The sequence below is a fragment of the Syngnathus floridae genome, chromosome 14 (assembly GCF_059516105.1).
Source record: "Syngnathus floridae isolate MCC-2025c chromosome 14, RoL_Sflo_1.0, whole genome shotgun sequence".
Taxonomy (NCBI): domain Eukaryota; kingdom Metazoa; phylum Chordata; class Actinopteri; order Syngnathiformes; family Syngnathidae; genus Syngnathus; species Syngnathus floridae.
In genome coordinates, this window is record NC_142426.1 from 8,737,041 (window position 1) to 8,762,628 (window position 25,588).

Below are 25,588 nucleotides of genomic sequence, written 5' to 3' on the forward strand. Positions count from 1 at the left end.
AATGAGGTACCTGTTCCTGCCAATTCAGCATTGTGAGCCAAACCTGAAGAACAGAAAGACAAGGAGGCAGCCAACGTGTTCTATGTGCTAACTTAAAATGATCATAGTCATACAATGAAAATATACAAATGACATGACATTAATCCCAAAATAAGAGCATTAAAAGAAAGGTCAAACAAAACACTTGAGCAAAGTGCTCACCCCTTCCACAGTCACCCACAAAAACATCTTTGCACAAAAGTATAAACATTGGTATTAAAGTCTAAAAGACTTTGATTTGGTTTTGCCAAATGTTTCTTTGCATAAGGAACGGGAAAAAATTCAGAAGCAAATCTTTCCACTATCAGACTGCAAAAGTTCTTTCTGATTCTCAAAGAATGCAAAGGCAAAATAAATTAAATCATTTTTTTGCACATAATTACACATATAAAGCCAAAAGTAGTTGGGATTTCACCGAGAAAGGACTCGTATCAAAAAGATAAGAAAATGTCATTTATTTGGTGTGCATTTACAAACAAACTGAAAGGGCAAAACGTTTCGAACTTGCACGACTGCCCGTGTTGTGGCCGCTCTGAACCTATCATGACTTTATCTAGGTCAGTGGTTCTTAACCTGGGTTCGATCGAACCCTATGGGTTCAGTGAGTCGGTCTCAGGGATTCGGCAGAGCCTCCACTGGGGCGGTTCGAACACACCTGATTATATCTGAACTGCATATCTGAACTGGTCTCGCAAAAGGCAACAGAAGTCACACTGATTTGCAGGTGTGTAATTTGTTGTGAGTTCATGCATTGTGTTGGTTTTGTTCTTTGAACAAGGTGATGTTCATGCACGGCTCATTTTGTGCACCAGTAAAAGACATCTATGTCTTGAATTTGAAAAAAATAATTTTATTTTTCACTAAAAAGGGGTTCGGTGGATGCGCATATGAAACTGGCGGGGTTCCGTACCTCCAACAAGGTTAAGAAACACTGACCTAGGTCTTCTGGTGTTCCTCGGCCAGATGGTGCTTTGTTCTCCCTGAGCCCACAAGAAGGCGCTTTGCTTTGTTTGGGAAGCGGAGAAGGCCCCTAGGAATCTTTGCAGAGAGGAGGACATCTGCCTGCCTTTGAGGACGCCTTGGTGGCTACATGTTGTAGGCTACGTAGACGGGGTCTAGCTGGTCGGCCAGGAATCCGTCGCGTAGGTGCATGCGCTGCTTTTCGCCCCGCGAGTTGATTGGGACCACGCCCACGTCAGCGACCACCACCACGCCTACGATCAGGTAGTGCTCCTCCAGGACGGCGTTGGTCACCAGCGGCACCAGGTCCAGCGCCTCCTGCTCCGACGCTGCCAGCTCCACCACCGCCACCAGCAGGTTGCTCCACGTGAACACTGCGCTGGTAAAAACAATAGGACAGGCAAAAATGGACTTAAGTTGGATTTCTTTGGTCCCCACTAAGTCAAAAAAAAAAAGGCAAAAAAAAACGATGATTCAATTAAAAAAATTCAATATTTTTAACCATCATCTTTGCAAAATAAAGTCTTGTTTTTCGTAATGTGAGTCAATAAAATGTTTTTGAAAGAAGAAAACGTCATCTCATGGAAAAAAACCAAAATTTCAGAAGAATAAACCCGAATTTGCTGCTGACCACTGTGCGATGCTCTTGTGCGTCCTGACGACGGAGGTCTCGATGTCGACGGGATGGTAGCGCATGCCCCGCAGCTCCATGGCCTCCTCCAAGGCGCCCACCACGTAGAGCGCGTCGTGGCGCTCTGCGGGAGGGTGGCTCAACTGTCATGTGTTTTTGGAAGTGGCCCAAAAGACGACCGCTGGCGCCACTGACCTCCGTTGGCGTCGGTCAGTTGCGTCCTGCGCAGGAAGCCCAAGTAACCCGTCCGCGACCACTGGCTGTGTGTGTCTCCGAAGCTCAGTCTGGACGCAAAATGATCGGACGGCGGCGCCTCGTCCCCGTACACGCTCATGTAGCCGCTTGAGTTGTGGCTGCTCTGAACCCAAATCTAAAGAAAACAACAACCAGAGTCGCCGCAGCATAAATCTCCACACCCCGTTTCTATTCAGCAAATGACGACGGAATCAAATAAGGACCTCGCCCAGGTGAGACTCTCCCATGGGTCCTTTGGTCTCCGGATTGGCGATGATAATGCGAACGCCAGGAAGGATCTGAGAGCCAGCAAGGAATGCAAAATATCATTGGCACAAAACGGCGGCGCAAAAAGTTCACGGCTTAGGAGCACAAAAATATCCATGGCACGGGAGCCCAAAAATGTTCACGGCTTGTGTCGCAATTTTCAAATCTTGAACAACGATGACAAAAGGCAGATAAGGCCCGGTGTCGGTCCCACTCACCTTGCCAGATTCCATCAAGGGCAAGCTGTGAGGCGATCCCTTCTCGACCAGTCGCACCCTGGAGCACCGCAAAGCAGCCATTGTTAGCGCCTGCGCGTTAGCCTCGAGCTGTTAGCGTACCTGTCGTGACGCAGCGCCCTCATGTCCACGAAGACGGTGGTCGGGTCGGGACCGGATGTTCCCTGAGGAGACGTTACATTTATTTCTTTTTCTGCTCACCTGGTTGTTTGTTTTCATGAGCCAGAATTGACCTCAAACTCACCTGAAGGCAGACAGCCATGTTGACCCGGCATCCGAAGGCGGTGCTGACGGCTCGGGACTGAAGGCCGAGGTCCTTGAAGAGCTTGGAGAAGGACCGCGTCAGCGAGGTCCGAGGCCGCTCCTCAGCCACCACCACGCAGGTCCTCACGCGGGACAAGTCCACGCCGCGACTCTGTCAGAAGTGGGTGCGGTGTCAGCGGGGGCGGCGCCTGCGGGGGTGGCTTTTGCTTACCTTGAGCGCGTCCGTCTGCATAGCGAGCCCTCTGGTGCTGGTGTCCACCACGCCGTACGAGCAGAATGTGTCTCGCACCTTGTGCTGGCTGACGGCCCAAAGCCACAAGGAGGCGTTGCTCTCCAGCTCGCACGGCGGGATCAGGATGGAGCGGTGGCCCGAGTACACGCTGCACGTCAGCGCACCACACGTCAGCGCGCCACATGTCGGCGCGCCCTGACCGACAAAGACATTTGCTTTGCTTCACCCACCTGCAGAGGCACCAGAGGACCAAGCCCAGGCCGCAGTACGGGTCCAAGCAGATGGCGACCTCTCTGGACGGGTACAGCTCACACTGCAGCTTGATGGAGCGGCACAGGGCGCTGGTGGCTGCGTGAGACATCTGAACACACGTGTGCGTGTTAGGGCCTCGCAAATCTTGTGCAACTTGTCATGTGCGTACCTTGACTCCAGCGAGCATGCCGGTGGTGGACACGCTGAAGTCCAGGTACGCCAGCGTGTCGGGGTTGGAGGGTTTGTACAGTAGAGGAGCTTTCTTCTTCGGTAAATCATCTAAGCACACATAAAGCGTCATGAAGTTACTCTCCCATCCAAGCGCAGATATGCGTCAGCATGTACCCGTGTCCAGGATGGGCGGCCACGTGCGGGAGTCCACGGCAGCCGAGGCCTCTTTGGACCTGAGTAGCTTGGAGATGACCTGAGTGGTCAGCACGCACACCGAACAACTCACCTGCAACACGATGTAAACAATTCACGTGGAGCGCTTACCTTGAAAATGTATTTTGCGTTCTGTGTGCCGTTTACCTCGACGATCATCTTGACGGTGGGCAGCGTGGTGGCGACGTCGCGGGGGTGAGGCGGGCGTACGGTGACGGGCACGCAGCCGGCATACAAGCAGCCGTAAAACGACACGATCAGCTCCATGCCTGGAGATAGATGCAAGCGGTTGTCATGTTGTAACTAGCTACTTGCCGGAAAGCGTCATCATAAAGCGTCTCCAAAAACGTAAACACACTCCAACGCGGCCGTTTAGTGGCATCACCTGGAGGGTAGAGCAGCGCCACGTGATCCCCGTCCCGAAGGTGGCTGCGTTCGGCCAGCATGGCCGCCACCTTCTCGGCCTTCTTGTGGAGCTGTGAGCACGTCACTGAGCTGGCCGTCGCCCCCTGGGGGAGGTCGCGTGCAAGTCCTATCAGGTGATTCCCTTTGTGTGCGCGCTTGGGTGTGCGTGTGTACTCACTCACCCGTGAGTTGAGCAGCATGTAGAGCACATGTTCCGGTGTGCTCTGTGCTCGCCACTGTAACACCTCAGACAGGAACTGAAACTGAAACGTATTGGAGGATGTAGCCGTCTGCCTCGCACACGCATGCACACACACACATAGTGTCAACCCACCTGGTGACTGTCCTCGGCCTGAGTCAGGTCTCTCCCGCTGGCCTGAGCGATCCTCTTCCCGGACACCAGATTCCCCAGCATCACCGACGCGGGGCCGATTTCTGTCAAGAGCCAGAAGATCCTCCACGTGACGCCCGACCGAGTCTGTGCACGTGTGTGCGTCTCCTACCTGGTTGTTTCTGTCGTGGTTTGGGCAGGTTGGTGACGCAGGTGTGCGGGCACATGAGGACGTTGGAGGGGTGCAGCGCCCCCTCCAGGAAGAGCTGCTTGGTTTCGCACAGGTGGATACCCCCTAGTGGACTCTTCGGGAGCGTGTTGGGTGAGACCAGAACCAGGCAGTACACACCCACCCGGTGGATCCCGTCGATCGCCTGCACAGGGTAACCGCCGCCTTTAGGTACAGCTGCGCGTGCATACGTGTGCGGGCGGGTGTACCTGCAGCACGCGGCTCATCCATTGGAAGCTGTCCTCCTCGGTGGAGTCGGGCCGCTGCTCAGCGACCACCACGATCCTCTCATCGTGCAGGACCTCGATGGAGAACACGGCTATCCTGTCGCACCCACGCACGCAGATGCAACTTAGAAGGTGTTCGAAGCTGACATTTGACTCAAGGCCATTCGCTGCTCACCGGCCCCTGTAGACAAACTTCATGGGCTCCACGGCAAGCGCCGTGGCCACGATGTCGTCGGCGTTGTGGTGGCGCCCGCCCACTGCCATCAGACCATCGATCTTGCCCGCCACGTACACCAGACCCGAAGCAGCCACGAAGCCCAGCAGTCCCGTCCTGGTGAAGGGAGAATCGTCGACGACAGTGCCAGCGCTGGTGACAGGGACCACCTGCAGACAATTTAGGAACCATCCGGCTCCACCTCCCAAAAACAGGCAAAGACCAAGCAAAGAGGTCCTTTTCCAACCTCAAAAGTGTTCTTGGTCCTTCCACTGAGGCCGTAGTAGGACGAGCCCGTGGCCACCGTGCGCACGCACAACTCGCCCACCTCGTCGCTTTTACATAGCTGGGGGACGCCGTCCATCTTCACCGCGCACATCACAGCTGTGGACGTTAACACGCTGAGCTAAACTTCCTCTCCCACACTTTGGCCAAACTCAAATTGTTTGTGTGTGTGTGTGCGCACAGTCACCTCCAGGCATGACTCTTCCGACATCCTGCACAGCGAGCACGGCGAGCTTGTCGTCCGAGTCAAGTCTGATGACTCCGTGGCTGAGACTGTACATGGACAAAACGCTGCGAGGGGGCATCTCGCTTGTGTCCTTGGCGGGCCTGCGCACAAAAGTCGTCACCCAATCAGAAGGCGACACGTCATCACCCGCCGACTGTTCCAGCTGCAGCTCTCGTTGTGTTTCGTAAAATGTTTTTCGGAAAGCATGAATACAGACCTCCTGATGGCCACGGTGAGCGCCTCGGGCGAGCCGGCGCAGGGACAAATGATGCCCGACTTCAAGCCTTTGGTGCGGAAGACGTTGAGGAAGGCGTCACATGACGAGACCGACCCTAGGAGAGAGGACGGCCGAGTGAGCGTTCGAGTCCGGAAGTACGCTTTGCACGCGTTGCACGCTTACAGGGGTTGGCGCCGTCGGCGACCAGCAGCATCCTGAGCGAGGCCAAGTTGATGTCACGCTGATCGCGATGCGCCACCAGAGCCCAGTGCATGTCGCGCGACTTGACGCACGCCACCTTGGCTGAACCACACGCACCACTTTCAGAGAAAATGGCGACGGGGTACGCTTTCGCCCGTCCGCCGTTGGTTACCTTTGAACTGACACACTTTCTGGATCCACGCGAGCGGGTTGACCTTCATCAGGGCATACGGGATGCTCACCACGTGCAGCATATTCATCACGCTCTAACACGTACACACACATGTGGGCATTTACGACGCCTTTTGTCGCCTTTTGTCGACTTGCTCCAATGGCTGGCATCGACATTGAGCCGGGTTGAGCAGACCTTTGCTAGCCATTGCATGTGTGCGGGTGTTTGTGCATATTTCTCACAGTGAGGACGGCATGCCAAAGTCCGACGTCCTTCTTGAAGTCCAGAACGTTAACGATGGTCTCGGCTGCACACAAAAAAACATGTGAGCGCCACCTAAAGGAGGATGACGAGGATGATGATGACGTCACCTTCGGTGTAGGCGCAGGCCTGCGTGAGGGCCCGACAATGAGTCAACATGGCGGCGCGTGACACCGTCACACCCAGGACGCCGCCATCTTTGCACGTCTTGTACTGACACACACACAAAATTACTTTGAAGTTTTATATTCTATCAATATTTTCCATTGATCTAATCCATTCCACAATCATGACAAATCGGTAAATAAGTCTAAAAACATCATGCAAAGCAACTTTTGTTTTCAGAATTTCTCCGTTGCAAAAGTCTGACCAGAAGTAAACAGGAAGCGGCGATCCAGAAATTACGAGACTCCGATTCTGAAACCTGATTATTTGGACTCTGAATACAAAAGTGAAGCACTCGTTCACCATCCCTCAATGACTCCCCTCCCTTCACCGTTGCGTATGAGTCACCTCAATGTATGCCGTGTCAGGTCCGGGGTCCCTGATGCGGGGTAACCAGTCTCGAGGGGTCTTGGACAAGTGATTGGATTCCGTCACGATCCACAGCAGCTTGGGCCAGCCTGCGCATGCGAATTGACACGCGTCGTTGCCGATGTTTGTTTTACGCTTGAGTTGAGCATGTGCAGGTGAGGCGTGCAACTGTCCTGTCTTTTTATGACCTTTAAAGTGCAGAATGTCTCCAGTGGGACTCTTGGGAAGTCCTTTGTGGCAGAGGTCGCTGGTGAGAGCCACGCTGACGCCGCAGCTGCCCAAAAGGAAGCCAATCTGCTGACCGCCCGCGTCCTGAGAAAGCAAAAGGGGAGGGGGGGGCCGCGTTAGCGCGCCGCCTGCTGTCAACCACGCTACCCGACGCGCCAGACTGGCCTTCCGTGTGAGAGGCACTTCGACAGGCACGGGCACCACGTCGGCCAGCAGGCAGCCGTAGAAGGCCGTCATGAATGAGCCGGGGTCGTTGTTGGGGAACACCAGCGCCACCTGCGGGAAAATGGGATTGTGCTCGTTTGGAACCTCAAAGCATTTTTAATTTCTACCATCCCCAAAATCCAGAATGAAAAGATGGCAGATGGTACAAATGTCAAGTATGAGCGTGGCTTTTGCCGAAACGTGGACTGACTCTGTCTCCGGCTCTGACGAGAGGTTCCTGTTTGGTTCCCAGCTTGTGCGACAGGTTGTAGGCCACCTTCACACTCCTGGACCAAAGTTTACCTGCAAACACGACACGGCATGGCCAAAAAAGAAAAGCTCAGTGAGTGTTGAACGGGACCGCAAGAAGATGTGGGCATTCCCCACCGTAGGTGAGCTGGCAGAAAGGCTTCCCGTTGGCATCCACGCTGGTGAGGCAGGGGGCTTTGGGGGAGACGTAGGCCCACCGCTGCAGGGCGGCCTCCAGGCAGGGCGACTCGGCACCCAGTTCCTCCCCCTGAGCCGGCTCCATCTGTGCCCCCTCCGCTTTGGGCAGGTCGGGGTCCGGCTGCTGCGCTGTTGGCATCAAAGGATGGCAAAATGCCCAGGTTTGGACATATACATTCGTTTTTCTGCCCAAGATGAGAAACGGCATTCGGCCGGTTGACTCTTGGGAAAGCGCTTTACCCTCCAGCAGCTCCTCAAAGTCGTCCACAAAGAACTCCCGAAGCGGCGGTCTCTTGGGTCTCTTCAGCGTGTTGACCAGCTGCTGAATCTTGGCTGAAACTCTGCTGCTGACCGGAACACCTGCCACGAACAAGAAACAGCATCCATTTTGAAGCCTCATGTTTTTTATTCTTCACCTTTGGCAAGATGGTTCACAAAAGTCTTTTGTGTGGCATGTCTGAATGATTTTTTTTTAGATCTTTTCTCCCATTTGCACGGCTCACCGTCTCCAGTCTCCATCAGCTCAGCGTTGCCGTATTTGCACGTTTGTCTGTGGCCGCCCTCAGACTTTTTCTCCCCCTGGATCTCGTCGGCGGTGGCGGCATTGTTGGTGGAACTCGTCACGTCCGGAGGGGCAGAGGGCATCTCTAGCAAAAGGGGGGACAAATGGTAGTGTAAGTGTTAAAAAGTCACGGTTGAAGGCCAAAAGTATTGGGACACGGCTGGCTGGGCAAGTGAAGGATATGCAGCCAAAAAGTTGAAGGAAGAGTAGAACTCCAGCAACCTACATCTAAGTCTGGGTCAGGTCCAGACATTCCGACATCCACGTCAATTTCAAATATCAAGTAAATACATACGGGTGGTTCTCCAGACTTCATCTGTCTTCTTACCGGGCTTGCGGTGCTGCTGGTGCAGGCGTAGCCGGTGTGCAGAGACACAGACGTGCTGGGCCAGAACTTTGGCTTGGAGCACGCGGGCCGCCACCCCACTGCCGGCGGACGAGGACGAGGAGGTGGTGGACGAGTCAGCATCGGGGGCGGACGAGCCGGCACGGCCGACCCGGTGCTCAGCGTGCAGCGACAACGCGCCTGCCACGGCCGTGTTGCCTCCTTCGTCCTGCTCTTGCACGCCGTGGTCCTCCTCAGAGTCCTCCCCCTCGGAACCCGAGGACGTATCTGTGTGGCACAAAGATGAAGCTTTGGAAACGGACGCGTGGTTGCAATCCGTTAACATGCGAGGTCCGATTGTCCAAATGTGTTGGTACCTGGCGGTGTGTAGGCGGAGTTGCGCGCCACCAGGGAGCGCCGCTTGGACGGCATGGGCACGGCCATCTTCCTCTGGCCGTGCTTGGCCAAGGCCGCCTGCACTGCCTCGCTGTGGACGTCTGAGCACACACGACGCCGACGTTGGCCGACTGACAATGGATCCAGATTAGAAATTGAATTCACCTGAGCGATAGCGTTCATCCCGGGAACCCGACAAGCGTCGGCGGCGTGACGCCAAGGACGGTCTCCTCTCCTGCGCCGCGTCTGCAGCTGCAGAGTAGACACGACAGCACAACATGGAACAGACCAATTTATTGGCCCATATCAATGACGTTCAACCCTGCCCCAAATGAAAATGGGCCTTGTCCTTTAATAGCAAATTTGAACTGGGCGAAACTTGAAGCTAGCATGCTTGACCTCTTTGGAGCTTGGCCTCAACTGTGCTCACGAGTTTCCTCGTGTGTTTCATACGTTGAAAGCGAGTCAAAGTGCTTGCCTGGAATTTGTGGTAAAAAGGCTCCAATCAGTTGGCACCGTTTCTTCTCGTAACCTTTCTGCGTGATGTCACCTGGCAAGAGAAGAACGCAAAACAGGACTTTGTTCATCTTCATCTGCTGTTTTATTTTCAATATGGACAAAGTGTGCATCTTGTTTGGACAGTTGTCGTCTTTGACACAAGTGTCCACGAGATGGCGCTGCCCTTAGAAAGTTCAGGACTTTTTCCAGGCACACCAGCCGCATGACCATATAGAGTCGGCTGCCAGCCTGCGGGGAGTCGTGGCAAAGCTCACAAGAGAATCCAGAAGGAAAGGACGCGTGACCATGTGGAAAAAAAAGAGCAAGATGAAGAAGACCATAAGGAGGCCCAACATTGCCTTCTTCCCTCCATCCAGCCGCTGGGATGGAAACAGTTAAATTCCTTGTTTGCACGCCGATGGGAATACCAGTATGGAAGGTCAGGGATAGACGGTCATTAAAAAAAAAAAAAAAAAAAAAGAGGTTCAAAAATATAAAAAAAAAAAAAAAAAAAGCGAGAAAGCAACGGCTCGCCTTTGACCGTTTAGAAGCAGGAAAACCAGTTTGTCATTCCCTTCCTGGAAAAACGTGCAAGCTCCTGAAGTGCAACACATCCGCAGTGGCTGGCGATGAGTGGTTTTGCGGTTGGATCAACGCTCGCGTTAGCTTGGTAGCATTAGCCGCGAGGGCCAAAAACGGACACGTGCAAGATGGCCACTCAATGTTGACCTTTTTGTGCCATATGAAAGTGAAAGATTCTTTTGATCGTGCAGCAAAATACGCATGCTCAGCGCTATTTTGCATCATTTGTAGAAATAAGTCCAACTTTGAAAGAATAGGTCATGGAACAAACCCAGCACAAATATTCACCTTTGGAGTTCTCGCCGATAGCAAGGACCGATTGTCCTACAAGCTCTTGTCATTTTTGCTCCTTGATGACGAGCAAGAGGAGGAAGAGGAGGAGGGGACTGAAAGAGGAGGCGGACTTGGCGTACTCTGCTTTCGTGACATGCACCACATGAGTAAAATGCCACTCCGTCTGTCCATGTGTGAGATCTTGCCTGTTTCCAAAGTGGACTTGTCCTGAGGGGATTTCTCTCCCCTCAAGTCCCAAAATAGACATTGAGAGCTAAATTGCGTTTTGGCTGGTGATTCAATTTTTTTTTTCCATTCGCTTCATGTCATCAATGTGATGCTAAAGTGCAGCCGGCGAGCTCGCTAGCTCGTTTCCTAAAACTAAACGAAGCAAGATGGGGATGTCATGATGTACACATGCAAATATTTCTAAATACAAACATGAAAACAAAGAAGGAGGTGAAGGTGTGTTGATAGATTGACTGTCATGCCACCCTGTCGTTCATATTTTGGCTGGCGGGGTGGCTTGGACTCGCCAGGGTAGAACGTGCACGACTGGACCAAACAATAATGCCACAGACACCCGATTGAGGAAAACCGTCACATGAGATCAATGTGACACCATCGCACTGCTATTCATAGCAACGTGTGTGTGTGTGTGTCTGTGTGTGTACGTGTGTGTCAGCTGGGAGAGACTTCAGTGCAAGCGTGTTAGGAAGGAAGGAAGCTTCAGAGGAAAATAAACAACAAGAAAAGAAAGCAAAGCAGAAAAGGTAGCCAAGTTGCCAGCGCACGTGAGCAAAGCTACGAGGGTGCTCGCTGCTAATTAGTATTTCTGACAACTCAGCAAAAGTGCAAACGAAGACAAAAGAGCAACGCGAGTGCTCGTGGAAACGTCTTGGTCAAGCACGAGGAAAATTTGCCGCTTATCCAACTGCTTCCTTGATGATGTCATCAAGTGCCACAAAGGCTCAAACGCCAGGATCTGATTGGATGTGATGATGTCATAACATGGTGACCTCCTCGCAGCTCAGTGGATGAACCCAAGTGTGCGTTCCCACCTATGCAGGACTACACACACACACACACACACACCATGTCGTGCATGCGTGCGCATAATACGCATACTTAGAGATGTCGTTTGCAGACTTTTATTCCATTTGATTTTATCTGAGAGTTTGGAAAAAGTTCAACTTGTGAAAAAGGCACCTTTGGGATTGTGTGTGTGTCTGTGGGGTTGAAAGTGACATACAATGGCTACTGTGTGTGTTGTCATAGATACCAGCACACACTCTCTCTCACACACACACGCACACACACTCGTTGGCGGCGCCTGAAGCAAGGCATCTGTCGCTGGTTGTCAGTGAGCACATTCCAGCTTGACAAACACACACACACACAGTTGCCATAGAGAGAAAGCAGTCGTCTCCGTATGAAAGCGTGTGCGTCCAATCAAGTGTCCTTTGTTGCTAATCAAACAGCGGCAGCAGGCCGAGAGGTGCTCATGCGGCTGACGACAAACATGCAAACTTCACTGCACTTTGTGACGTGCGGATGCGCGTGCGCTAACTTTAGCATGTAATAGCATCAGGGAAGTAGAGCTCAAGTGTGACATGATTGGTCGCCCAACTTTTGAAAATGTTTCACTTAATTCATCCTTTTCTCCCTCATCACACACACACATTCACCTAATTTGTTCTCATGTTTGTATTTATAAATCTTTGCATGTGTACGTCGTGACATCCCAACACTGCTTTGTGATCGTGTTTCTCATCCAGCATGTGACTTGTTTTTCTGCTCTACTTCCATCAGCCGCGGGCAACGTCGAGCCGTTAAATATGAAAAATAACGACGAGGACAGCAAGACAAGATGAGGCGCCGCAAATTAATAACAAAGAGCGCATTGATTGCAAGAGTCAGGCGGCCTTCTCGCTTGGCCACCGGCTTGTGGCAACGCCCGCCACGCTCATCTGGTGTCCACACTGGACATTGACGCGGCCCGCTAAGCAAAGATGAGCAGAAGGCCTGGAAAACAGGGACGCCATGCCCGGTGACTTCTCGGCCCCGTCGGATGACTCGGCACTTTGTGGCAAGAGGCGGAGGTTCGATTAATCGAAGCCATTCAAGAGGACCCAAGACACAAAAAGCCCACTCGAGCGACCCTAACTGGCGCGCTCGGCTCGGCAGCGGGTCCGTCAAAATAAACCTCAAACAAACATACAAAACCAGACCACGCACCCCCACACACACCCTCCCATGGTATCTGCTCCAAAGATGACATCAGCTCCCGTTAGCACGAGGATAGCGTGAAGCCTTTGGGCAGTTTGGCCTCCATGAGGTGCGGCTCCGTTCATTTTGAGTTCAACTTCAGCCGGGCCTGGCGCCACAGGACTTGAAGTTGCATTGAAGGTCAACAGTGCACTTTTTCAGTTCTTTTGAGACTTTGCAAGTGAAAATCCTTGGGCTGGCTTCGGGCTACCAAAAATGGACTGACTCGCTACTTGGGTGAATTTGACCTAATTTTCAGCCCATTTGAGGGGTCATATTGACCCCTGCAGGTAGAGGGGACACTTTTTAGTCTCTGTCCTAACATGAAGACACTCCCCCCTTGGTTCACATCATGAATCTATAAGAGAAGATTTGTGTAAAACTGGCAGCTGTTTAGACACAACTAAATGTAGACCCGATTCCATGCCTCACAATCACAACCAAGCCAAACGCAGAACCACTCAAAAATGTTGTTGAATGATTATTTAATTGTTACGCCCCCCCCCACACACACACACTTAACCGTTTAATTTACGTAACTTTAGTATGCAAAAACGATCAGCATAAAACCCCCAAAATAAACTCGATATGTTGGTTACAAAGTCAATGATAGATTAAGGCGCAAAACATTTGAAGGCGTCTTTGAAGAGCAAATGTTGGCTGTTGTTGTTTTGAATCGCTGTGCTGCGCTGACAGTGAATCGGTTTAATTGCGGTTGGACACTTCATAAAACACACACACACTCACACGAACGCAACTCTTGCAACTTCTCCCCGCTTCAACTTCGGGCCAGTCCGCCAGACACTTCAGAACCCAGCAAAGAGCCAACGAGCAGAGCCGAGCCAGGCAAGGCCGAGCGGAACCAGCAAACGATGACACTCACCTTCGGATAACTCCAACTCCAGCTCGGCCAGTTTGGCCCGAATCTCCACGGGTATCGGCACCAGCGGTTCCCTGTCCGCCATTCCGCCGTCGTCAGGCGCCTTCACTCTCCTTTATTTGGCACGTCGTCTTTTTCCTCTTGCTTCTTCGACAAATCCTCGAAAAGATAAAAAAAAAAAGTCAGAGCCTCGCCGTCCGTCGGTCGATGCGGATTTGTTCCGAAGCGTCAATTTCGCGCACATGTGGGCTTGCTACTTCCGGTAATGTGTCTGTCAAATATATTGGAGCGTTAAAGACAGCTGTTGGACAAGCAGTGCTTTAATTTTGAAAGAAAGCTCCTACATTTTCCGGGTTTATCTCCTACTCACCGGTTTAATTTACACTTCAAAATCACGCATTTTCTGCCTAAAAATACTTTATTGTGCATGTAGCTACTACACCAGCCTTAGTTACACCAAAGGCCTGAAATATTACAATATTTTTTTTTGTCAAAGTAATAAAGCCTTCTTTGAACGTTTCAAAAGTTAATGAACCAGACGCTGAGAAACGTTTTGTTCAGTTTCAGGCGCCATCTACTGGCTGGCTGCCTGCCTGGAAGGCAAAATTAAAGACGCCATACGATATTTATATTAGTGTGGCCAAGAGTTTCTTTCGCCCGCGGCCCATCCTGCTTCTACATTTGCGAGAGTCCTGGAGATATTTGCGGCGTCAATTTTGTCGTTCTTCCTTGCAATTTGTGTATTTGAAAGTATTATATTACACTGCATTAAATTGTTTCATTGATTTTTACATGACATTCATCTTTATGAAATTGGCCAATCATGTAATGTATCATACACAAATTCAATTACTGATGAATTAAAAATATTGTTTTCCCAAAGAAAATGTTTACATATTTACATTTTAATATTCAATTAAAAAAAGTTGCAATCAATAACTTATGGAGACTGTAAAAGTAAATAAAAGACAAAGAGCCCCAGAGCTCCTCAACAGTGCCTAAATGTTTATTTTTCCAGTAAGCTACATTTATTTTCCAAACAAGACAAGTTGAACATCCTGTCACAAGAGTAACTTAAATTATCTCGAAACCAACCAAGCACTTGATTCCAGTCTCACAATGAAAGAAAAAAAAATCTGCAAAAAAATAAACAAACTAAGATCAAATGGCAACAAAAACAACAGAGGAAAGAATAAAAATGGTTAAAGGTGTCTCTAGGCATGCAAGCCTTTACGCAGAGTCCACGATTGTCCACAGCTGTTAGCGTAGCAACTAGGTTAGGTTGCTAATGAGTGAAACCACGGTGAGTCAATAGAACTCAAGTCTTGTGCGTTCCTCAGAAACAAACTAATTCAGCTATTTTTCTCAGTTGTGCACCATCAGGGGGGAGATTGGGGGGGCAATCGAGATGATGATAGCCATCTTTATGGAAGGATGCCTATTTATTTGCAGACACGCGTGGGTGTTCACAGTTGAGAGTCCGAAGTCACGATGATGGGAACCCACCAAATTGAAGGCCCTTCTACACAAGAGTCACGCACCAGCTAGGCACACACTCGCACTGTCTTGTGGTCAAAGCGTTTTTCTCCTTTGTGACACATGTAAAGGTTTAAACAGACAAAAAAAAAGTGTTGCTGCTCCTGCATGGATCAACATTGAGGCAGGATCAATATCCCAGGAGCCAAACCTTATTGTGAGCTTGCACCAGTTAGCCTGTGCTTCAAATGTGCGTTACACCTCACAACGTCAGCAAAACACACAAGAAAATAAAATAAAAGACAGGATGACAATTACAGTAGGCAAACATAACATTACAGAACTCAAATGGTTTTGTGGATATGTGTAGCTTAGCCCAGAGAGATCGCTCGTCAAAATAACTAATTGTTAGTCAGTGTTGGTAAATGCGCATCCAACTAGCTGTCTCTAAGATAGGCCACGCTAAACACAGCCAGAAGAGTTTGGTAGGAATCTCTCACCCTCAAGTTTCTCAAAAACAACAAAATAAGTGAGGAAGTTTACATTTTTTTGTGTTGATGAGTGTCTCTTTGTTAATTTTTTCTTTAGTGGCATGTAAACAACAACAAAAAAACGCCCATGTGTCAATGGAATGAAACTAAAGCAAACAAAAATGTTTGTCAAAGTCCACACTCAAAACAAATTGAATTATCAAAGAAAAAGTTCCAAAAAGCACAACAAAAGACATTAAGTCTTTTTTTTGTCGTTTGAATCCAACATCCAGGTCATTAGTGACATTAATAGAACTTTGTTTTGTAGGTACCTTATATTTTTTATAATCTGAGTATTTACAATTGTACAAGCAAAGCACACACCTCAAAGTGCATAATATTTAATACAGTATCGACTCGGGTTTGCATTTACACCATTTTTTTTACTTTTGCCTGCCAAAAACAACCTGAATCCAACCTTTTTTTCTTTTTGTACATGATACAAAAAGAAAAAACTGAAGAAAAAAAACCGCTGATACTTATTTGCACGCTGCCTTAGGTCACTAAATATTATCTCATTAGTAGTGCAGGGGGAGGGGGGGGGGCGCAAACACTACCCTCTATGCTCGTCTGGTATAAAAGTTAAGGCAAAGTCACTTTTCAAGTTCAAATAAAATTCAAGTTTCTCAAACACTGGATGGAAATCTTTTGCGTGGAGACGACGCCCGCCTGCTGATGCTTTTCCTCTCGCAAAAAAAAAAAAACAGGGAATAAATGGCACAGCTCTAGAAATGCGTGTCTTTGCTCAGCAACTGCAAAGAGGGACAAAATTAAAAAAAAAAAAATCAGTGTGCATTTCAGTCCCAAAAAATAAAAGTCAAAATAAATAATAGAGAAAAGTTGCGCCGTTTCCCTTTGATTGCTGGGAGTAACAAAAATGCTTCAGGTGGGAAGAAAGATTCGTTTGTGAAGGTTGGACCTGCTAATTATTTACACTTGAAGCAAACGTGTTGCTAGGGGGACATGCAGTGTCGGCGCCTCTTTTGTCCTTCCGCTGCAAAACACAAGAAACCTGTGTCACCGGCTTAGTTGCTCCTCCTCTTTTCTTCATTTACTCCGAGCCAAACACTTGCATTCTGCCATCCTGGCCCATCAATCAAAAAGGGCGAGTCAAGCGAACAAAATGCTGGCCGGTGTTCACTTTCACAGACAAAACATGGAGGCTCTGTACCCCGTGCTTCCGTGAGCCCGCATGGGGCTAATGAGGGCCCACGCCACTGTGGGTGAATGCCGATGAGCGTCGGGCGTCTGCCAGTGACAGCGTGGGCAAAAGAAGGCCTATCCGCATGCCCCTCCCCCCCAAAATGGCGCCGCCACCAGAGTCGCTTGTGCAAAATTGGGGGGGATTTTTAAATTTGCTCAGCGCTCTGAGAAATCTACAATTGGGAGGTTGCTCTCCACAGGGAACTTCAACAAAATTCATATTTTGGGGCATTTCACATTTGAACCAAATTTTCTTTGCATTTCATTGTGAGCGAGGCAAAATCATGAGTGCAAAAGAAGAGCAATCTATTTTGGTCGCATCCCGGACAAAACAAACTTCAGTGGCAAGTTTCCAATTGAGTCGCCGTTCCAATGTGCCACAAAAACAAAATGGACAGACAACTAAAATTGATGAGTAAAAAGGAGCTGAACCCAAATGAATGTGGGGGTGCTTTACGTGCACACTAAAGTGCTTTTTGTCTGAAAGCCCTGATCCAGAGAAGGAGGCGTCATTCTCTTTGCTCGCCTTCAACGTTTGGAGAGAAGAACAATGGAGTAGCCCTGACGTGGTTCCTGTCTTTTTTTTTTTTTTTGGGTGGAAGGGGAGGGGGGGGGGGCAATCAGTGGACTTCGGCGGAAGGGGAGACCCTACAGGGGGGACTTGGGCGGGGTTTGGTGGGAATCCTTCTTCCCCGAGTGCGGCGGGGAGGCCCAGTGGCCAGCCAGTCTGCGCGTGTCCCGCGGGGGTCTTCCCGTCTCTCTGGCCTTGGCGGCCTCCCGCGTCAGGTTCGGGCCGTCGGGGCACTTCCTCTCCTCGCCTGTGGGCTTGGCTTCCTTGGGGGCGAGCGGCTGCGATGGGGTGGGGGTCTCCTTCGCCCGCTGGCAGATTTCGGCGTAGGAAGGCTTCCGCTGCTCCTGCAAGCAGACGGCAGCTGTTTTTACAGGCCGGCAATCATATAAACGCTCGACATCGATGAGTTGTCCGTCCCATTGTTAATTGCGGCATGTTCTTTTCCCCTGCAGAGGCGGACTAATATCAGAGCAGCTTGAATTTACTCATAAAAAACACGTAAAATTTTGGCCATCCATTTGAACGAGGGAGTTGATTTGAGAAGGGTCCATGTGGTCGGATTTGTTTGGAGCTGCAAAATTGCTGATGTTTTGGCAAAACCCATCCTCCATCATTGGCTTCAAAGAATGACATCGAGACAAAGGGAGGAGCTACTATCGGTCGGGCCGCGGCCTCGTCTCAGGGGAAAAATGCTCGTTTCTCATGCGCACTGACCGTTGCGGCGCCGTTGACTTGTACCGACTTGTTGGTGGTGGACAGCGTGCCGGGAACCCGCTCCACGGACAGCTGCGCCTCCTTGGCTCGCTTCACCTCCGACAACCTCGCTTCCCTGAAAGCAAGGTCCCGTGGCGTCAATGCGTTTTTGCAATCTCCAAATTCCGACGTGCTGCCAAAGCAGTTCAAGAGTCTCCGCCTTTCATAAAACCAGTTGGGGAGCCCCGTGCGGTGTGCTTACGTTGCTGGGATGGAGGGAGGAGGTGGCGGGCACACCGGGGGTGACCGGGTGGGGACCGCGATGGAGGCAGCCGGAGTGGGCGAAGCTACGAAGCTCACGGGCACTAGGGGGGAGGAGGGAGAGGAGGAGGAGGAAGGGGGCATCGACTTCGGAGGCTCTTTTGGGGCTCCTCCGGGACTGGAGTCGACACTGACATTCTGCGGAACACACAAAGCCCAAACTGCTGCAGCAAGATTGAAAAAGGCTGCAAAAGGACCGCTCTATTTTATGCTTTCCATTTGTTGAACAAAAGGGCGGCGGCGTACTCTGTCCTTGGCGGGCGCCAGTCGGCCGTCAAAACTGCCCTCCGCCTTGAGGTGCCCGGCGGCTCCGGGCAAAGGAGGGAAGCTGGACAAGCCCAACTCGAAGCTCGGCGACGGCGGTTTGGGCGGCGGCGGCGACTGTGGCGACTGCGGCGTCGCTCGCTTGTCGCACACAAAATGGCTTTGCCTTAAACAACAGCAAAAGGAAAAGACAGACGTGGCTCCAATAGGGCAAAAGGACTTACTGTAAACTTGTCATCTCTCTTTTTCCTACAAGAAGAAGAAGACGAAAGACTTTCAAGGATTTTGAGGGCGGCGTACGAGACACAAATTCCAGCGGTTGCTTTCGATTCACGAGGACGCGTGCGGTACCTTCCTCGGCCCATTCCCGGGGAACCATAGTCCACCGCGGTGGTGAAGTCCGACGTCCGGCCCGTCTCCCGGCGGGGAAAGACGGCGACGGAGCTTCGGGGATGGCCGGCAGGGAAGCGAGCGGGTGGGCTGCAGCGGACCCCGTTGGTTCTGTCGCCAGGGAAGCCGGCAAAGAGAGCTGAGCCGTCCGGGAGCCCCGTGCGCTCTGCGCCCGCGAGGCTCGGACGGGGATGTGGCTTGCCGTGGTTCCTGCCGGGACCCAACAAAGACGGGTAAGCCTTCGTCCAGGTCGTGCCGAGCAGTCAAAGACTAACCTGGCCCGGGGGGAGTGCTGTCTGACACCGAGAAGAGCCGTCGCTGGCTTGAAACTGGCCGATGTGAACCCATTGATGAACTGGTTGTTGTGGAATGGAGCAACCTGGGGAGGAAAAAAAAAAACCTCAGTAATGCGCTCGCAAGAATCTCCTCCGAACGCCGGCTTACCAGTGCGGGGTCGATGAAGCTGTGAGTGGCCGACCAGGCCTGGGGTGCGATGAGGCTGTAGAGGGGGAACTGCTGCTGGGGGCTGTACACCGGCGGGATGTAGTAGGACGCCGCCGTGTAGCGCTGCGGCTGAGGCGGCTGTTGAGGCGGCGGTGGCTGCTGCTGCTGAGCGTACGGGTTGGCCTCCACGAGCCGGTAACCGTTCTTGGGCATGAACGTGTTGAGAGCGATGGCCTTGGCCTTTATTCGCGCCTGCGGCAGGGCACGGCACATTTGTTGACATCTTCGGCATTTGTTCAATGCACCTTCGAAAGAAAGGACTCACCTTGATGGGCTTCCCTTGGAAGGTTCTCACCTCCTCCCGGAGGTACTGAAATGCCTTGAAACGGGAGAACATCTTTTTGTCACTTGTGAAACATGATACAATTTTCATTCTTTCCCCAAAACCACAACAACCGTCGTTTTACCAGCTGTGCATCCGCTTCGGACTCAAAGGTGATGAACCAGTTGTCGTTGTAGGCAAATTCACAGTTGACGAACTTGGGCAGGCAGTCTCCTTTAAAAAGGGCCTCCACCTCCTGTCAAAGAAAAGCAACAAACACACCTCTGCGTTACTAAATCTCTTCTTCCCACAGTCGTCTGTCTGCCTGCGCAATATTTCCTTTCGTGAGTCAACGACGGCTCGAGAGGGTTTGTGAGCTAAATTGTGAGCGAACAAGCGTCCTCATGGGTTGAAGTCTGACACAACGGGCGGGTCGGGTCCACTCACGTCGACCGGCGTGCTCTCGGGAACCTCTCGGAGGATCACGATGCAACGGTTCTGATTGGGTCGCACCTTCTCCCCCTTCTCATCCACCTGGACCAATGGCAGAGCTGGGGGACAAAGCGGATGACCATGTCGATGCAAACAAGTCATGCGATGACGGCAAAGCGCGGCAGCGCTACGTTACATGCGGGCTGGCCGTGGCTAAGGAATTCTTTTGGAAAATATGTTTCTCGGGGAAGCTAGTGACTCCGCGTTTGTTCAGAAAAGCGATTGGTTGCGCGTGGCGCAATTTGCTCAGGCTATCCGATCACGTTTGCGTCATTGTGTCGGCTCGTCCGAGTGGAGTCGCGCCGATTCAAAGTCAAGCGAGCGCCGCCTCCCACTCACAGCGTAAAATGTCCACGATGAGCTCGACATCTGTGCTGAGCTTTTTGATGTGATCCAGGTTGGCCACCGTCACGATTGGCACGTACTGGTCGCTGTCCATTTGGGAGATGAGGTAAATGTCACTGGCCAGGTTCTCGCTGAGGGACAAAGACCAGGCAGGCTGGCCGAGTTAGACTTTGCGCCGGGAGGACAACAAACAGTGGCGGACAAGAGTAACAAAACTAAGTATATACGGCAGGACGGTTACAAATGATAATGAGGAGGAATATGTGCAATTGAGCAAAGGTCGCTGCTCACCGGGAAAGACAGAATTCCAGAGCTGTCTTCAGGTGCTCCCGCAAAGCTTCCTGGGGATCCCTGGGCTGGGGGTCATCGACTGTTCCCGCACAAAGAAACAAAATGCTCACAGACAGGCACAGCGGCACGTCAAAGCATCACCCGGTTATGAATTTAGCATCGCAAGCGGCCGGCCAACCCGCCTACCTGCGGGCGCAGGCGGCCTTGGCTCCGGGAAGTCCGGCTCCGGGGTGACGGGCGAGGCAGGGGGCCGGCCCGACGTCGGCGTCACCGGCGGGGGCTCATCGGGCTCCCGGAAAGCCTCGTCTCCTTCACCGGCGCCATAACCTCCTGTGCGACAAAGACACAAAGGTCAACTGTCGGAAGCTGTCCGGTGATTGGGCAAAAAGGGGTTGCGGTCAGACGGACGAGGTCAGCAGAAAGGGACAAAGGCGGCTGAGCTTGAAGACTGTGCCATTTGCAAGCTTGTCTGGCATGGCTAGCTCACGCAAGCGAATGACTGACTGCGCAGCTATTCGGTCGCCGGGGAATTCGGGTTTTGGCACAAATGTGATGAGTCACGTTGCTGTCAAGTCATCTTGCTTGATCGCAGGCAAACAAACAATAACGTTTGCAAAAATTATTTGAGCTAGAATATGTTTTACAAATATTGATATTTGTCTATGTTTGTGTGTCAAGACAAAAGAAAGACATGGGGTATTTGCAATGGCTCTGCAGGGCTTCCCTTCTTTGTTGCAAGTGTCGGAAAAAGGTGGACGGGCCAACCTGGTGAGCCGGGCTGGGCCGAGCTCCTGCGGGAGTCCTTCTGTGGCGGCGGAGCTGCGGCGCACTTGTCGGCGCCACCGCTGGGCTCCAGGCTAAACACGTGGTTGGCCCATGCTTTCGCATTGGGATTGAGGTCCGAAACCTTGGCAGATTCCTGCGGAGGCAACGCCAGATGAGTCTCAGAAAGAAGCGCAGTCGAGCACCAATAGTCACGCTTTGCGCAGGGAAGATGAGCTACGTATGCCGACACATTTTCGGTACGTTCAAGTGGACGGAAAATAAACTTGGGCTTGATGGAGTCAAAGGAAACAAATGTGGGAATAGGGCAGTTGGGAGGGGAAAAAAAAAAAAAAGACATCACAAAGACATGGAGCGGGTTGTTGTTCAAGTGAAAGCAGGCCTATGCCACAAGCTAATGGCGGCTACCTTACTAGCTTGTAGCACTTCTCCAAGATATATTATACTGGTTGGGCAACTCTTTCAGTCGATCACAAATTTAGTTGGAGCGGGCCGAAGTGTGTCATCTGGCAGCTGCCAGCAAACCGCGTGGGTGCAAAGTCAAAACTCAAATGGACGACAATTCATGCCATCAAATGAGGTGTGCTCAAATCTGCCTGTTTAATTTACTTTAGCGCACGCTAGCTGGCGCGTAGAGCTAACGACATTTGGTTCTTGGGCAATTTTTGAAGTGTCCGGACCAAAAGGTGAGGGACATGCATATTGCTTCCAAAATATGCATTTGTGTCTCAGCTTTCAAATCATAAAAGCAGGGTCGTTCCTTTGGGTATGGCATTGCCCTGCCATAAACAAGGGCCCGCTGCACACTTGGCGTTCACTCACAAGAACTTCCACAGGCAGCGTGAAAGGAGCTTTTTTTGTTATTGAGTCCTTTCCGCAATCCAGTTTTTGATCCTGGGCTAAAACGTGATAGCGCCTGGTGTCACTTCCAACAGCGCCACCTTAAGGCCCTTTTACGCTGGCGCTCAAAGTCGCCGCACGGACTCGCTTTGAAGTCAGCCAGTGAATTTTCCAGCGAGGCAACGGGTCACGTCAGAGGCGTAATGGCGCCCGTGTCAAAGTCGGCCGTGCTTTGCTTGCGAGGAAACGGTCATTGATCCGCCAACTGTTTTCCCTCCACATCACACGGCGGCGTGACCGGTGACGCGGCAACATTGATGAACGAAAAAGTCGCTTTCTTCCGCGGCCGTGACGCACCAAATAAGCGTTGTCCTTGGCCTCTTGCACCGGCTGCACCTGCGGTTCAGCGACAACCTTGGTGTCCTGGTCAGAAGTCATGAGCCGTCTGCTTCTTGGCTCCTCGGGGAGAAGTGTGCGTGCGCGGCACTCGGCGGCCTATGCAAAAGCGGCACACAAACAATCAGTCAAGCCCGCCGCTGCGTCACCCCGACCACAAAACAAGCACGTGCTGTCGGGAAAAAGAGAAAGCCTTACAGCCGTTACCTCTGCACTATGAAACAGAACAAAATAAAACATTTGATCATTGCTCAATCAAGCAATACACTCCCCGCGAGTCAGCTTTTGCGCTCGCGTCGATTTGAATGAAAGAAATTTGTCACGCGGCCGATCTGACGGCGAGGCTCCCAAACAGACGATTGTCAGAGCGCGACAAGCAACTATTTTAGCCTCTCTGGGCAGCTAACGATCCGCCATGTTAGCCCACTAGCTAGCATTCATGATCTGCCTGCAGGATGGCCGCAGCTCAGCGGTCATCCAGTAGGCGCAGGGTGCGTCGTTCGAGTCCCGCTCTGCCCGAGTCATGGGTGGTCATGTACTCAAGCCTGCTTGCCTCCAGTGCCGGTGTACGAACGTTAGGTGGTGGTCGCAAGGGCCCTAAGCCTGGCATGTCCAAAGTCCGGCCCGCGGGCCAAATCCGGCCCCCGGTCATATTTCATACAGCCCACAGCTTCGGTCTTATAATGTATTATTCATGGCCCGCCTGCACTGTCAAACTGAATTAAAAAAAATCATGAAACTTGAAACTGTAATTCCTCCTATTACTAAAAGGTGGCAGCACCAGCCCTCTCCGCTCATTTCTGCCATGGCGACTGCAAAGAAAACGAGGAAAGTTGACATTGAGGGCCGTCGCTTACAGTTTGTTCAATGTTATCTGACTCTTCAGATATGAATGAAAGTCAGAATTTGTGTTTTTAAAGTTGTTCACATCTGCCTGAGTGGCTTATATTTGGTTATTTTGCCATTTAAAAAATAAAGACAATTGGGACAATGAAATTTGTTTCATAACAGTATGTATCTGCATGAAATTTCTGTAGTTAAAAAATGTCTGAAAAAAGTATTGGCCCGCGGGACCCTTCACTTTATCAAATCTGGCCCTCCTGTCAATAGGTTCAAATACCGATGTGTACCTGTCGTTTTTATTTTTTTACTACGTTTCAGATTTCTTGCAGCCGGTCGGGATTTGTAAACAAGTCCCGCTGTTTCACTTGTTTCTTGAAGGAGTGAACAGATGCGCAGTTTTGACAAATCTGCAGACAGGAAAGCTCAAAGTACTGGACTGAGCTTGCCATAACAAACAGCCGTGGCCGGTTTATCTGGAAGCAGGTTGCACTTTCACACGGCAGCCTGCACATCACTCGACAAAAAGAAATTATAGGCCGCTACTTTAAGAAGAAGTGTTTTATGAGGTGCTGATTGAGGTGGAACTTGAAGTGCTACTTGGTGTCAAAGGTAAGCAGCACAGTAAGATATCTAGTGGTTTCCCTCACTTTTAGAGAAGCGGAACCTTCTAATGTTAGTCTAACGCGCACGCACACACACACGCGCACGTCTGGCAACTAAATACCGGTCTTTTGTGAATCAATTCCTTGCATCAGCGATAAACGGGGGTTTCCCAGGGAGTGTCGGTACTAGCGGTGGCAGTGCAGAAACGTCAAGTGTTTGGCTGACCCGAGGAGCATCGTATGCGACATGGGGACGGACGATGAGTTCATTCATCAAAAACGCCACCAAAAACGAGCCGTGCAATTAATTCCGGTGCACGTCCAAGTTGACGGAGCAGGCCCAGCTGGTTAGCTGTCGTGCCCAATGGAAGATGGCGACCCTCCGGCGTGATTTCGCCCCGTTTCCCCCCCCCCAACCCCCATCGAGCTCAGATTTAGCTAGCCCCACTGCTAACTTCCCGGACCGGATTTTTCCACAACAAAGCTTTTCTACGAGCACACTTTGTTTCCTTTGAAACGAGTTCACTTGCACAAGTCCAATCGAGAATGTGCCACTCACCTGTCAACTCTCGCTGGTCCGGCAGGCCGAAAAGAAAGCACAGAAGACAAAAATAGAGAAGGGAGAGGGGGGCGGGGAGAGGCAGGCAGGAGACGTCGGGGTTTGGACTGAGGCCTAGGCAGGGCGTCCGGTGCTAAATGCGCAGGGGTTTAAGCAGCGGGCTGCCTCGACGAGATGACCCTCAAAGCTCAGCCAGGCAGCCACCCCGGAGATCCTTCTCGGAGCGTCGGGCGAGTGTTAACAAGCGGTCTCACCCCCAGCCCCCTGCCCCGACCCCCAATAAGAAGCGAGATACCCAAGAGCTAGTAGCAGGGGGAGCTAGGTGGCTAACTACCTTAGCTTGCTTTGCTTTCACCAACTTGAATAAACGTGGTGGCGCGTGGACAATTCCACGCCACAAAAAGGGTAGGCAGTGGCCTCACCTCAACAGCTCTAAAGAAGAGGAGCCAACGGAACCAAAGAGAAGCGAAGCGGCGAAATTAATCCGGACAAATGAACGCGTCAAAACTGGCGACGTTCCTCCCGAGCATACACAAGATTGCCGAATGGACGCTTGTGTTGCCTCGTGAGTGAACGATTTGTTCAAAGAAACGACTCCTTTCAGTGAACAACTCATTTCCTGAAGTGATTCGTTCGTTTTTCAGTTCATTGCGAGTACGGATCAGAGAGTGAACGAGTGCTCACTTTCCCGTTCGCGAAGAGACAGTGAGTGAACTGCCAACGGATCAGTCAGTGAACGTGAACTATGTAAGCCAGAAT

General features: G+C 51.3%; 2 protein-coding genes across 5 annotated transcripts; both read right to left on the minus strand.

The window, feature by feature from the left end:
- Positions 1–479: 479 nt before the first annotated feature.
- On the minus strand, positions 480–13,736 carry LOC148387558 (disco-interacting protein 2 homolog C-like). 2 transcript variants are annotated; one of them, XM_088397147.1, is made up of 37 exons: positions 13,468–13,736; positions 9,442–9,513; positions 9,129–9,215; positions 8,945–9,064; positions 8,571–8,855; positions 8,184–8,327; positions 7,921–8,040; positions 7,621–7,809; positions 7,445–7,536; positions 7,195–7,305; positions 6,990–7,113; positions 6,781–6,890; positions 6,378–6,480; positions 6,249–6,313; positions 6,007–6,100; positions 5,817–5,936; positions 5,634–5,748; positions 5,378–5,517; positions 5,153–5,289; positions 4,867–5,075; positions 4,674–4,788; positions 4,408–4,609; positions 4,239–4,339; positions 4,087–4,167; positions 3,885–4,008; positions 3,647–3,768; positions 3,461–3,572; positions 3,285–3,394; positions 3,094–3,224; positions 2,843–3,011; positions 2,612–2,782; positions 2,470–2,531; positions 2,350–2,407; positions 2,089–2,163; positions 1,826–2,000; positions 1,631–1,754; positions 480–1,373 (listed from the first exon to the last, which is right to left on the minus strand). In XM_088397147.1, the coding sequence occupies exons 1-37, from the start codon at positions 13,547–13,549 to the stop codon at positions 1,235–1,237; spliced, it is 4,590 nt and encodes a 1,529-aa protein (XP_088253273.1). In that variant the 5' UTR covers positions 13,550–13,736; the 3' UTR covers positions 480–1,234. The 2 variants fall into 2 exon arrangements, with proteins under 2 accessions (XP_088253273.1, XP_088253272.1); XM_088397146.1 differs by having other exon boundaries at positions 480–1,378; positions 13,468–13,731.
- A 713-nt stretch (positions 13,737–14,449) lies between these two features.
- LOC148387559 (la-related protein 4B-like) lies at positions 14,450–25,402 on the minus strand. 3 transcript variants are annotated; one of them, XM_088397122.1, is made up of 17 exons: positions 24,830–25,402; positions 22,787–22,924; positions 21,572–21,725; positions 20,993–21,136; positions 20,807–20,885; positions 20,510–20,646; positions 20,126–20,229; positions 19,824–19,934; positions 19,682–19,735; positions 19,357–19,608; positions 19,188–19,291; positions 18,874–19,122; positions 18,747–18,771; positions 18,505–18,663; positions 18,200–18,396; positions 17,959–18,073; positions 14,450–17,588 (listed from the first exon to the last, which is right to left on the minus strand). In XM_088397122.1, exons 2-17 carry the CDS (start codon positions 22,865–22,867, stop codon positions 17,322–17,324), a joined length of 2,232 nt encoding a protein of 743 aa, XP_088253248.1. In that variant the 5' UTR covers positions 22,868–22,924; positions 24,830–25,402; the 3' UTR covers positions 14,450–17,321. The 3 variants fall into 3 exon arrangements, with proteins under 3 accessions (XP_088253248.1, XP_088253250.1, XP_088253249.1); XM_088397124.1 differs by having other exon boundaries at positions 25,252–25,389; XM_088397123.1 differs by lacking the exon at positions 18,747–18,771 and having other exon boundaries at positions 18,505–18,688.
- Between the last annotated feature and the right edge of the window lie 186 nt (positions 25,403–25,588).